Source organism: Suricata suricatta, chromosome 4, assembly GCF_006229205.1.
Source record: "Suricata suricatta isolate VVHF042 chromosome 4, meerkat_22Aug2017_6uvM2_HiC, whole genome shotgun sequence".
NCBI classification, from domain to species: domain Eukaryota; kingdom Metazoa; phylum Chordata; class Mammalia; order Carnivora; family Herpestidae; genus Suricata; species Suricata suricatta.
Genome location: NC_043703.1, coordinates 94139850 through 94154262, shown reverse-complemented (window position 1 = coordinate 94154262; position 14413 = coordinate 94139850). Strand labels below are relative to the sequence as shown.

The 14413-nt window shown below is 50.1% G+C and overlaps 1 protein-coding gene across 1 annotated transcript in view; it reads left to right on the top strand.

Moving 5' to 3' along the window:
• Positions 1–14413, top strand: part of KCNK12 (potassium two pore domain channel subfamily K member 12) — a gene marked incomplete at its 5' end in the record, with an annotated part of 47150 nt that continues 32737 nt past the window's right edge. The window contains one exon of the mRNA XM_029938507.1: positions 1–106. Coding sequence (XP_029794367.1) covers positions 1–106 — 106 coding nt within the window. The remainder of the gene's footprint in view (positions 107–14413) is intronic.

The window sequence follows — 14413 nt, the reverse complement described above, 5'->3', positions numbered from 1 at the left end:
CACTACGAGGCCGCGCTGGCTGCCGGCGTCCGAGCCGACGCGCTGCGCCCGCGCTGGGACTTCCCTGGCGCTTTCTACTTCGTGGGCACCGTGGTATCGACCATAGGTGAGCAGCGCGACCCGCGCGCGTCTGTCCTCTCTGCGCCTTTCACCTGCCACCGTTTCTACCGCTCAGCAGCTGGGTCCGCGTGCCAAGGCTTCCCCCTAACCTTCTAATGCCCCACTGTCTACTTTCGTCTTGCCTCACCTCTCCTCCCGTCCCGCTCCTTCTGACCCTTCTCTTTCTTAACTGGCTTTCGGCCCGAGAGGTGGCCGGAGAGACCCATCTCTGGCGCTCACCCAGCGGTGATTCGCCAGGCAGTACGGCCGAATGGGGAGAACTCTCACTCAGGCGCTGGGCTGACCCGCGGCCGCCCGCGCGCACTAGTGCTTGCCAGCTCCATAACTTGACCTCTGTGCGCCTCAGTTTTCTCCTCTAAAAGGACTTGTGAGAATAAGCGTCTAGGGCCTTCTAGTTCCTTCCTATTTTTCACGGGTCTGTTTTCTCAGCCAGATAATTTGAGAAGCCCCCTTTCCCTCCGCTCACAACGTTTTAATTTCTTTTTTCTTTCTTCTTTTACCACACGGTTTCCTTCAGCATCCTCTAGCCCTTCACCCTGGGGAGGACGACCACTTTCTTTGATCCCCTTCTCACCAGCTACTCCTACGGTCTACACCGCCCCCTCCACCAAAGAAAAGGCCGTCAGACCCAGAGACCAGGATTTCAGTGCTCTTGTTCCGTCCTCCTCTCCACTTTGATTTTCTCCCCCTTCTCCCTCCATCCGCTTCCCAACTTCTCCAATTTCTTGACCTCTCTTGTTACCTTGCCATCTTTTCCAACTAATAGTAGCACCAAGGGGTAGCTGGATGGGGCGGGGGAGGGGGTAGTTTCTCTATGCTTTTTATCGTTCCTTCTTATTTTTGGTATAAACAGCTAAGGGTTTCACAACCACACAAAACATGATGTGTAAATGCTCTTTTAAGCCCCCCCTCCATGTCTCCCACTTTCACCCCTCCTCTGAGCCTCTCTTGTAGAAATCCTGGAGCTGCTCCCCATTCCACCCTTTTCTTCTTTTTCCTTTTCCTGTCACCCACTTTCCCCACCCCCCCTTTCCATGGATCCTGGGTGTCATGTGAAACAGACCTCCCCCCCAGTTACTACAGAGTGCAGAATAAATACAGGATTGTCACTTTGGTGAGACTGTGTGTGTGTGTGTGTGTGCGTGTGCGTGCGTGTGTGCCGTCTGCTCCTGCTTTGAGTTCCAGGGTGGGAGAAGGCATTTGGCTGGCCATATCACTAGTCACCCCAAGGCCCTGTCTCCTGGTGGTGGTTTTGGAGGTGGGGGCTGGTTTCACTGGGTTGAAGACTGAGGGATTGCATAGACACACCTTCCATGGGTAGGCTCTGGGCTGGTTTTGTATGCCAGCTCAGAGGTGGGCATAGACCAACTGGCCAGTGTAAGCCATCACAGATGGCTGCTGGGAGGCAGAGAAAGATATGCAGGATATGAGCAGCTAGAGATGTCTCTCTGAGTGTATATGTATAGTCTGCAAAAGGGCTTCCTTTCCTTCAATGATTTTTCATGTGTCATGCTTCATCTGATTATCTTAAATAGAAATGGCAAATATGGCCCAAGCCCAAAGCACACACAAATTTGATAAAAATACTCTTTAAAAAAGCTATATCATGTTGTTATGGTGATTGAAGACATAGAATGACCCCCCCCAAAAGTCCCCTTGTAAGAGCTGCATCAAGTTGCTATAGCAACTACAGTTTTTTTTAAGTGCTTTAAAAGTACTAAGGATGTTTAGTCCTAGAGGATGACATCATGCATTCATAGCTCATTACTGATTTGTGCTCCTCCTCTTGTAAACACACCGTTTTGCTTTCTTCCACCTAGAGGCCCACCTGTGTGTGTCTTGGGTGGCGACAGCATTTCTCTGCCGGTTACATGCTCTGGCTTTAGCTTCCTAGTGGAGCCTACATGCTAAAGGGAAAGGTATTAGCAGTGTCCTCTTCCCCTACAGAGTGAGTCCATCCAAATGGGGCCCCATGCCAGTGACCTGTTGGTCTCTGCGCCTCTCTGATGAGCTCCCGTCAATTTCTTCATGTACTGCCCAGCCACAGCTTCTAAAGCTCTTCTCAATCTTTGTACAAAATCAAGTCTGTGTGTTGGCAAATTGTTCCAAGCCCCAGCCTTTAATCTAGTGGCAGGAGTGGCTGTTCTTTAGTCAAGCAGAAAGGAACTATGTTCTCTTTCTTGATTCGTGTTTTCAGATGTAGGCAAACCATGTAGGAGGGCTACACTGAAGCATGTGGCTGTGTTACCACACATGACCCAGCACATTGTTTCCAAAATCTGCTGCAGGAAGACAGTCATCTCTCAGGGGAGCTACACTGAGGGATGGGAACTAGCCTGTGGACAACTTAGCATTGAACTAGACCCTTGCAGGGATCCCAAGACAGCTACATGAGTAGCAGGATCCACCTGAAGCACTGGATCGGGCTGGTCACTTCTGTCAGTCAGAAACGTTCTGCTGATCCCCAAAGTAGAATGGTTGTCATTTCAGGCTCCTCTTGCAAAATATACTTAGATGCGATTTAAGTAAAGGCCTACATACGTCAGTTTCTCTTCTGCTTACATCGTTTCTTTCCCTTAAATGCCCTGAGTTTCAGAGACCATTATTGTGAGTATTGGTGCATTTATGGATTTAGCAGCTCAGGGAGCCAAAGCTTGGTCCAGAGTGGGCAGTCAGGATTCTCTGCCTGCCCTCTCATCCAGTAGAAAGGAAATTTAATATGCATTCCGTTTTCTCTGATCAGTGAATATCATGGTGTAGATGGTCCATGCAGCAGTGTGGGCATTCCTTTTTTGTGGTGTGTGGACCCTGCTAAACGATTCTTCTAGATGTTTGTATGAACAAACCTTCCTTTATTTATTCTATAAATATGATGTATTGTGTATGCCAGGCCCGGTGCTCTGTTTGGAAAAGTTAAAGCTTATTCTATACGACACAGGTTAAAGCACAGTCCAGCAGCAGATGGATCACAGTGTTTATGGACAGTGTATCCTGGCTATTTTCACTAAAGATGACTAGCACAAGGAGTCCGTTAGTCCAATCCCATGTGCTGTTGAGTTTTAAGGAACTTGTCTGTCACAGTTAATTATGTGTTCAGCTGGATCTAGAATCCATGTTGTGTAGTGTTTGGTCTACCAGTTTCAAGCATATAAGTGGTGGGCACATTCTTGTTTGAGACTGAAGTATTTAATAATGGGTGAGGGGCAGGGCGGGTCTGACATCAGGGCAGGGCTGGGCAGGAGGATTGGTCTGTTGGTCAGGCCAAGACTGATTAAGTCCAGAGAACACTTGAAGGATCAAACATATGTTAGAGGTCAGACAGACTAGAATCATCTGGCACCTCTAAGACAGCCGGAAAGGCAGAGCCAATACCAAGAAGGTCAAAGACAGAGGTGCAAGTAGGAAACGTTCTGTTGTTTTCTGGAATGGTACAAAGACAGAAACCACTTGCTTTCTGCCTTCTTTTGCCCTGGTGTGTGTGTGTGTGTGTGTGTGTGTGTGTGTGTGTGTGTGTGTGTGAGAGAGAGAGAGAGAGAGAGAGAGAGAGCGAGCGAGCACGGGTGTATGTGCACACATACGTGCATGCACATGCATGTGTGCATATGCACACACACACATAGGGAAGGGGAAGAAGGCGCAGGAATGGGCCTTCAGCTAGAGGGAGACACAGAAGAAAAGTTCAGGTGTGGCTATGTGTATTTAGGGTTAGATGGAACATCATTTGTCTGGACATTTGGCTTGAACAGGGCGCCACACCCAGAGCTAGGCAGTTTGCAACAATATAGACACACGTGTGTCCACATGCTACAGATCCAGTGGGACAATCTGCCAGTGATTGTTCAGCAGTCGTTGAGGCTGTGTAAAAGTCAACCTGAGTAGCTCAAGCAAAATACAAATCTACTTTGTGGTCTAAATTATTCATACTGATTGCTTACACTGAACCGAAACCCTGAGTAATTATTATTTCTTTTATTTATGTGATGTGACATATTCCTAAGGGGTTGGAATCAAGTTTGTTTTAATGTGAAATGCATTCATTTATTCAGTCCTCTATTTAACAAAATCCAAGACAAGCCTAGTTTATTGTAGATGCATGTGTGGCCTTTGGCAGGTCATTATCTGCGTCTCCTGTGGTTACGTGAACCCGTCCAGGTAAAGATGGCGGCTGTGTTCTGTCAGCACTAAACAATATTCTTGGAGGCAGTGCTCTAGCTCACAGATATTCAAGCAATCCAAAGGGTATTAATCTATCGTTTCACATCCTAAAGGATATTTTACTGGTTTACTTTGAAAAGATTAAAAGGAAACTCTCCACTGGGGTTTTAATTATGCAACTGCTGTCAGATTTACACATAGGGAAGAACATATTTAAAAGTCTTTCTCAAATGGCAGCTTGATATAAACAGAAATATTTTTGCTTCCTTTTATTAGGTTTTCTGGCAGCGTATTTGAGCTATAAAGTTAAAACCATGCCGCTCTAGACGGGATGGTGTAGGTATGAGAGTTGTCACTGTTGGCACTGCATAATTTAGCTTGCTACTTTCAGAATTAGGCACACTTAATTATTCAGCCGCGAGATTAGTAACAAGTCTTAACTTTTTTCCTCTTTTTTTCACATGGATTTTTAAAACTGTTTTTGCTTCAAAGGAAACTAAGACATTATAAGACCAAAATGTCACCGCCACATTTACATTTGGTTTTCTTCTAACATGTAATCCAACCGGAGGTGTTTCAGATCCCAGGAGTGAAATAACATTACCTGAGAGGAACAGAGCCCCTTTCCTCACTTATTTCCCTCATCAACTATTTTTTATTGAAAGATGGTGCCGTGACAGCTTTGAAAGACCTTTAAGGAAACACGTTCTCATCCAGGCTCATCCACGGCACCCATCCTGGCCCCAGAATATGATGGACACTCACTCATTATTTATTCAGTGAACAAGAGAGCAAATCCCTCCTAATACAACTGCAGTTCTCTGGCACACCTTTCGTAGGGAAAAGAAAGAGAACTGATCTGTGCTGAGCTGCTTTCCTTTTGTTAACATTTTATCATCAGTGTTGTTTCTGGGTTTCCACATAGCCTTCACAGGCTAATTTTAGTGGGTGCATAATATTCCATCTGGTTGATGTTCTATAATTTACTACCCCTATTGCTGGGAAGCCGGGTAGTTCCCTGTTTGGGGCTATTTTGAGTAATGCCACAGTGCTCATCTTTATGCAGATGGCCTTTTCCTTCTGTAATTTCTCCTTGTGTTGAATTCCCAGTGGTGAAATTGCTGAGTCAGTGGATACTGCTGTCTTCATGGCTTCTGTGGCCAGTCCCTTCCGAGTGAGGGACTGTCTGGTCTCTCCCAAGCTGAGCCTGTACCTCTGCATGGCCTGGCAGAGACCGGACAGTTATCCAGCTGTTCGTTCCATGGAAACAGGCCACAGACTGCCACTTGGTTTTCTCCAGGATTGCATTCAGTCCCGGGGGCTGAGCAGCCCCTTGAACAAGTCTGTGGCTTCAGCATTTTTAGCCTCCATTGCTTTAATGAGAGCTGCTTTCTTTGGGAGGTTTTGGGTGAAAGAATGGCAGGAGAGAGGAACAGATGGGAATAGCTGCGAGGCCATCAAAGACTGAGAGAGAGGGCTACCTGGACCTCTTCCCTCCTGTCCCCTGCACTCCTGAGGATGGTCTGCCACCACTCCTGGGCCAAGCCGGCTGAAGGAGTGCTTTCTTCCCCTGAGCGCTGACTGGGCTCCAGCCTGGAATGACCCAGAACTGTGCCACAGGGAGCAAAGATCTACCCCTTGGGATCCCAGCTGGACAGTATCATAAAAGTCTCCCAAGCATTTAGACCATTTTGCCAACAAAAGCCAACAAGCTTCCAATTATAGAAGATAGACAGTAGCAAAGCTGCTCTGATTGGAGCCCTGCCCGTCAGTGCTCTCCCCGGAGGCTTCTCCAAGGACCCCCTAGAGCTCCTCCAAGGACCCACCTGAAGAGGGATAATTTAGCCTTGTTCCTCATTTCATACAAGGTTCAGAGAGGAGAATAGGCTCCCAAGGTCACACAGTGAGTCCAGGGAGCAGTTAGCTGTACGTGAGGGAGAAAGAGGAAGAGCTTATAGAAAGGAGAGTAGGACTTCTGAGGAGCAGCAGAGTCAGTCAGGTGCCTTCAAGGTGCCCTCCAGGGAGAAGCTCTTACTCCATCTGAAGGTGGTCTGTGTTGGAAGGTGGAGTTTGGTGCCCCCAGCTCTGTCAACTACAACGGGACTCTCCCTGCCCTTGTGTGGCTGCCTCAGATTCAGAGGAGCTGGGAGACAGAGCAAAAAGCCGTTGTGTTCCCATGGTCACTCCTAGCCCAGGTCTTCCCCAGTCCTCTGACCCTCCCTGGCTTCTGTCTACTTCCACTGACTTCCCCAGGACCCAGGGCTGGGACAGGGGATGCCAGCTGGCTGCCCGGAATTCGTGTGTGGTCTGAGGTGGGCACACTGGGCCGTCTCAAGCTCTGACTGCACTCAGGGGCAGTGGCAGGATTTCTATGCAGGGTGGTCGGGAGGTGGAGGGTCCTGAGGCTCTGAGGATGTAGGACTTTCCATAGGATTGAGAAGAGCCTTTCATAGTACTGGGGGTGGTGCCAGGAGAGAGCAGAGAAAGAAACCAAACCCCCGGGGCCCTCAGCTCAAGCCAGCTCTTGGCTACCACCCTTGCTGTCAGGCGCTGCCCCAGGGAGTTCTGTCCTGAATCTGCCATTCTCAGGCCCGCCTCCAATCGAGCTCTTCCTCACAGCACTCTAGGCCATCAGTGGTGATGGGGGAGGATGCTTGGACCCTGTCTGTGAGTGTCCCTTCTTCCCTGGGCTGGCACCCCAGCTCAGGGCTAAGCTCCCAGCTCAGTAGCAGGCCAGCAGTGACTGGTGTGCCTGAGCCCTTAAAAGATCGAGCTCTGGGGGAACCTGCTCTGTCTGCTTCCCCTGGATCCCAGAGGGCTCACCAGGATGGAGCTTCCAGAATTTTGTAATTTCAGGTTTTATTGTGTGTGGATACAATACATGTATGTACTCATGGTAACAGATACTGGAGGCCAGGAAGGTAGAGTAGCACAGAGCAGTGCTTCTCAAACTATAAAGTGCATGTGAATCATTGAGTTCTTGTCAAAATGCAGGTATCTGCCCCATAGGTCTGAGGGAACCTGACTCTGCATTCCTCACAAGCCTTCAGGGACATCCGTATCACTGGTTCCCAGACTGCACCTCTACTAGCCAGGGTGTAGAGAAGCAGCAGTGAATCAAGGACTGGCAGCTGAGACCCACCTCTGCCACTCACCGGCCCTGTGGCTTTGGCCAGGACACGTCACCTCCCACTACTTCAGTTTCTCCATTCCTAAGAGGAAGGAGTACTTGGAGTCCCAGGGGTCCCTTCCAGCTCTGACATTCTCATATCTGAGAAGGCCATTTGCTCACATTCTCCTAGTGCAGTATCATGTGGACTGCACACACCAGCTCTACAGCCCGCCTGCTTGACTTCCAGTCCCACTTCCACCACGTACAAGCCACGTGCTCCTGGTAAGCGGATATACCTCTTCTCACCTGCGTTGCCTCTAGAAAGTGAGATAATGATGGTTCCTGCCTCATGGCATTATGTTAAGGACTGAGCGAGCTAGTCTGTGTGTGCAGTGCCTGGCAAGCCCTTAGGAACCATCAGCTGCCCTGAACTGGCCCCATTGGTGAGTTGCCTCACTGCACAGGAGGGAAACTGAGGCAGTACTCATGCCCCTGCAGCTCACCCACACACACCACCCTGTGTGCAACCCTCTGGGTCGCAGCCCCCTCTGCAGTGTGGCATCTGCCGCCCTCTCATTGGCCACTGTCTCTGGGGTGTGTTGCTGTCCTGCACTGTTACGTAACTGGGCTGGGAGGGTGCTTTTTAAAATGCATTTTCTTTGGCTCCTCAACTAGAACATCTTACTAATTCTTCACATGTGTGTGCTCTGGTAATCTTTTTAAAAAACATATTTAGATAATAATTGAATGGATGAGTGAGTGGTGGGGTAGACCTGTGTCCCCTGGTGCTTCTCTGTTCTCCACTCCCAGAATGGAGCCCTGGTGGGCCAATTCCTGCCCAACTCCCTGGCTTCCCAGGTGGACTGGGGCCTCTTGGCAGTGCTTGGGGGGAGGGGGTGGGGGGAGTCATGGAACTGAGAGCGTCCGAAGCCAGAGGTGGCTGAAGTCAGGCTCTGTTGCCAGGCTTCTCTGAGGTGGGTCTGGTGCTGGGACTGCTGGAGGGAGGCCACTGGAGGATGGCACTGCAGTGAGTAGCCCCCCGCTGGGTGGGAGCCAGGGTGTCACCAGAGGAGGCCTCCTAGGGCAGGACAGGGGAGGCTGCAGGGCCTGCCAGCCTTTCCCTTCTCCAGACTCTACTGTGCCAGTACTCAGAACCTCTGTTCTGGGGAGCAGGAGGAGTAGCTGAAGCCGCACCACTCTCGTTGGTGGTCTCCCCCTCAAAGGCATGTCATGCTTGCTGGTTTACCATGCTTTCCCCATGTTTACTCAGAAACCTTGCAAAAACCCAAGGACAGCAAAGAGGAATCTACTATCCCATTTTTCAGAGGAAGAAACAGGCTCACTGAGGTTAAGCTACAGCAAGTGAGTCATTGGCAGGATAGAATATTCAAGACTTCTGACCACCACACATCCTCTCGGCTGCCCCTGAGGCCTGCACTACCATAGACAGGGAAGGATCACAGCCCAGTCTTGGATTTGCTGGGAGATGGGGGTCAGGGAAGAGAACATGAGGAGGCACCAGCAAGGGCTCAAGCACAATTGAAGGACTCAGATTTGGCTGTGCTGTGCTCCTTGCAGACCCCATGGCTACAACGAACTAAGGGCTGCTTGCTTCCCATCCTTTACAACTGCCCCTCTCTGGGAGGGAGGCTTCCAGGCAGATGAGAGAAGGCAGACAAGCCTAGTGCTTTGTGCAGAGCTCACCAGAACTCTGGCGCCTGTGTCAAAGGGAACTTTATGCCAAGCTCCTACCCCATGAGGGCCCTCAGCCTTGCACTTGAGCTAGCAGCAGTGGACATGGAGAGATGGGAACAGAAAACCGAATAACCAGAAAATCTGCACACCAGCCAGGAAAGTCTGGGGATATGGCCAGCTCAGTTCCTGAGGGCCAGTTGGTTTATGAAAGGCTCTGCTCAAGGTCATGTCCTGGAGGCAAACCTGCCCACATGTTAGACGAGCACATGAAACCAAGGACCTGCCAATGCACGCCCCCCCCCCCTTAGCCACTCTTAACCTCTGGCCATCCCTCCCCTACTCTCCACTCTACTGCACCCCAACACTTCCTGCTCACCCCCGTCCCCAAACTACAGGTGCTTTGAGTCTCCAAGCTATGGCTTATGAAATGCTCTTTCCTTTCTCTCCATTTTCTACCCAGTGAACTTGGTCCTCAACGCCCAACTCAAATGGGGCCACTAGAGCAAGACCTTCTATGAAGTCTTTCTTACTGGCCCCAGACTTGTGGCAACTATTTATCTCTATGCCATTTTCCCTGGAAATAATGAAAGCTATGTCAAAAGCTGCCACAGGACCCAGCACATAGTAGGTGTCAGAAATCACTCTCCCTTCCTCTTCTTCCAGCCTAGGAGCTCTGTCTTCGTGGGGCTTGTCACTGCTACAGTTAACAATACTAGCCATGCACTGAATGACTGCTATCAAGTGTGCACTGTGTCTGGAGATGGATGGAGATAATTAAAGCAGAGAGACCGTTTCTGTAAATCATGAAGCATAATGCTTGGCACAGAATAGGCGATTCATCAACATTTGTTGAATGGATGTAATGAATTAATGAGCGTGAGTAACTGACAACCTTGGACTGCTGGACATAGTAATAAAAAACTTTCTTACTTAAATGCGAAAAGCTGGGCCCAGGCTGGGCTCCAGGAATCTCCCCACGCCTGCCTCTCCCTCCCCACTCTGATGCCAGAGGGACTGGCCGTGTCCTGGCCCCTCTGCTGGGCCATTGGTTTAACGATCTCTCGGCGGCTGGCAGGTGTGCAGCAGGCAGCCAGCTCATTCTAGCAGGGCTTCCCCTGGCTGATGGTGCTGTCTCTGTGGTTCTCTGAGTCTGCTTGGTCCTTCCCTCCCCTGCCTGGGGCCCTGTACCATGCTTGGCGTAAAACCACACCAGACGATTCTGAGCCTCAGCCCCTGCTGCCCCAGGAGTGGTAGCAAACGTTCCGTCCTAAACAACCAAGCCAGACTTCTGGTACCAGCTGTCCCACTGACTCTGATTCCCCATCTGTCCTGGCCTTGGCCCCAGCCCCTGGTCCCCAGCCCTAAGGAGGCCCTGTTGAATTCTACCCCTCAGCCTAGCAGTGTTACCTTCTCCCCTCCTGTCCAGGGCACACGCTGGGGAACCAGATCCTGGTTCACAAATTGGACAGAAGTCAGAAGTTTTCCCAGTAACTAAACGCAATTGCACAAACTGGGAAAAGCCACGCCCACCCACATAATCCTGCGCTATCACAATGCCTCCAGAAATACTTGAGGCTTTTATTGGAATTGGGTGTCCAGCTTTCTGGAAAGTTACAGTCGAGATAAACACAAACCCCAAATCACACTCTGTGTGACTTCTTCCTAACCTTTTCCAATGGCTGCCACCCCATTCCCTGCTGCCAAGTTTTCTGAATTCTAAGCTCCTCATACCAGGGCCCACCAGAAATGCTGCAGAGACAGCCCAGGCTGAGAGGGAAGGGGCACACCAAACTCTGCCCACGTTGAGCTGGTTGGCATTTCTTAGGAGGGCAGATGCATTTTGGAGAACATGCCGGTTTCAGTGTCCAGATGCTATGTTTAAAAGGCAGGTAAAGAAGAAGAGGTGAGATAGCAGGAGAACCCTGCTGGGGGGGGGGGGGGGGGGGGGGGGGTCTGGGAGCCGCAGGCAGCAGCCAGGAAAGAAGACCCTTCCTCTGTCAGGGCCAGTGACGCAGAGCCACAGCGCCCCATCCTGCCAGCGCCAGGCCCTGCACACCCGTGTCTTCTGCTCTCTGCTGTGCCTCCATTGGCACAGGGCTTGGCACATGGGAGAGGCTCCAGGAATATCTGTGGATGAATGGCTGTGTCCAAGATTCTCAAGTCTACCCAGGTGCCAGTTTAAGAAAAAGTAAAATATGAAAATCAGGTGACAACTTGCCTTGTAAAAGAATGCTTCAGTTTGCAGAGGGCTTCACCCAGGGCTTCTAGAAGTAGACCCAGGCACCTCAGTGTGTTTCGAGTGAGGTGTGGCATGCAGTCAGTGTGTCAGGAACCCAGCAGCTGCATTAAGTCCCTCTTCCTCCCATCGCCACCTACACACGAGCCTCAAATTCCTGAAGCAGCACAGTCCCTGATGGCGAGGGACTGTGGTCAAATTATCGAGCACACACATGACCCAGGGAGCATCTCAAGAAGCAGGCGTGCCGAGCTGAAGTGGGTGGTGTGCCTCATGCCCACAGGGCAGCAGACTGGATTGCATGCCTGCTGTGTGGAAAGCACCTTACCAAGCTCCCTGACCCACACCGTTGAGTGGGTGAGTGGGTGTTCACGTCTCCATTGTCAGACTGAGAATATCTGCGTCACCAGGAGACATGAAGGGTGGCACGGTGGTCAGGGCGAGGGCGAGCGCTCTGGTCTGGGGTTTGAATTTCGGCTCTGCCGTTCACTAGCCAGTTGCCAGGGCACGTCTTCTGCCTCGCTCACTGAGGAAGTCTTGTTCACTGCCTTCCTCCGTACCCCCTCCTGTCTCCTGAGTGTGACCAACTGAAGACCCAGGGCACATGTCCCTCGGACGTCTCATCTACAGCGATGCTCTTCTCTGTCCCACTCTGCTCTACCTCTGTCCTTGCCACAACCAGGAACTGCACTACCTTCAAAGTTTTCCTCTGACCACACCTCCTGTCATTCCAGCTCTCCTCCTCTTTTGTCCCAGAACAACAATCCCAGGACCTCAGGACCTGCAGAGTCCTACTCTTATGTTTCCATCATCTTGTTTGGGCCCTTACTTCTTTTTTCTTTCTTTTTTTTTTAACATTTATTTATTTTTGAGAGAGACAGAGCATGAGTGGGGGAGGGACAGAGAGAGAGAGGGAGACACAGAACCCGGAGCAGGCTCCAGGCTCTGAGCTGTCGGCACAGAGAGCCCACGAACTGTGAGGTCACAACCTGAGCTGATCAGCCAACTGAGCCGCCCAGGCGCCAACCCCCTGCCTTACTTCTTTTCTAATCCAGCTTGGATTACTCCTTCTGCAGGGACCCTTAACTTCCTTGCCCTACTCTCCATGTGCCGTGCCCCTGTCTCTACTCTGCCTCCATCAAAATGCCAGATTTTCACCCTTTCCTCATCAGCACCTAAGCAGCTGACTGTGGCTGGAGAAAGCAGTGCCATGATGCTGGCCGATCCAACCTTCTCTCAGCGGCCTTGGTACCAGGGGGGGCCCTCCTACCACCTTCCTATGATGTCAGCTCACTGCTTATGCCCCCTCTTCCCACCTCCAGCCTCTCACACCCCTCACTCTGCTCACACTTCACTGAGGAAATAAAAGAAGCTAGAAACTCTCTTTTCCTCACGCCACCAAATCCACTCATCATGAGGCTCTGCTTTCCCTGTTATGACAGCAGATGAATTGTCCACTTTCAAGTGCCTGTTTCGTGAGGTTCACCCCCTCTAACACACGCAAAGATTCTGTTCCTACCATTACCCACTCCCATGCATCTGTCCAAGTGTCCTCGATGAGTATGCAAATGTGCTGTATTTTCTCCCTTTTTTAAAAAGTTTATTTTGAGAGACAGAGAGAGTGTGAGCACTGTCAGCACAGAGCCTGACACGAGGCTCCAACTAATGAACCGTAAGATCATGACGTGAGCTGAAATCAAGAGTTGGACACTTAACCGCCTGAGCCACCTGGGCGCCCCTCTCCCTTTTTAGTAGACAACCTCCTTCACTCCTGCATTGTCCTCCAGCTACCTCACTTCTCTTCACCCTTTACAGGAAAACTTCTCTAAAGGGTAGGCAACCTCTCCCTTCCTCCCCTTCCTTCTCTTCTGCGTCCACATCAATCAAGAGGTCATCCCACCATTCCACATGCAAGATCCCCAGAAGCCTCCTTCTGCAAATCCAGTGATCGCTTCCCTGTTCTCAGCTTACTCAGCAGCTCAGCAATATTAGACATGGCTGACCACTCCTCTTTCTTGAAATCCTCTTTTCTCTTGGCTTCTGGGACACCGTGCTCTCCTTTATCTTCACTGGCTGCCCTCCTCAGTTTCCTCTGCTGGATCCCATCCTCTGTCTGGTCTTTCAGTGTTGGAGAGCCCCATGTTCAGTCCGCAGACCCCTCTCTCTGCTCTTTCTTTTTTTTTTTAATTTTTTTTTTAAACTTTTTTTTAAATTTGTTTTCTAACATTTATTTATTTTTGAAAGACAGAGAGAGACAGATCATGAGCAGGGGAGGGGCAGAGAGAGAGGGACACACAGAATTGGAACCAGGTTCCAGGCTCTGAGCTGCCAGCACAGAGCCTGACATGGGGCTCAAACCCATGAACTCTGAGATCATGATCTGAGCCTAAGTTGGTGCTCAACTGACTGAGCCACCCAGGCGCCCCTCTGCTCTTCCTTCAGACAATCGCATTTCACCTGTCTTTTTCCTCTACCCTCTTACATTCAGTTCCTGGGGCCCTGCAAATTAAACTGACAAAAGCCAGATTAACAGGAGAAAGGGCTTATTATGTATGTATATGGAGGCCTTTGAAGGAAAGAATTCATACCCAAAGAAGCAGTTAGGCCAGGGGTTTATATACCATCTAAATAAAGAGCTATAAATTGTAAAGTTACAAGACAAAGGAAAAGCAGTTTAAGATTCTAGGAGTGATAAATTGTAAGAAGGGGAACCTAATGGAACTTAAGTGTTATTTTAGTAAGCTCTGTTATACAGATTCAATCTCCTGCAGTATCGGGGTGATATGAGGTCTCTGGTGATTAAGAGTTCTTTTCTTTCTGGTCCATTTGAGGAAAGGAAAGACACCTTCACAAAGGAAAACGTATACCCTACCTGTAGACAGACAGGAGAAGGGTAGAGAACTTTTCCTGCATCTGCTGTTTCTCCATTGCCTTCAGCTCAAAATGGTCCTATGCCAAAGTTGCATATTTTGGGTCTGCATACTCTTATCCCCTTGCATCCCATGTCCTTAAACCCTGTCTATCTGCTGGTGACTTCCAGAAGAAATAACCCCATCTTCCACACTAAGGTCCAAGACCACAGGTCCAGCTGCCTA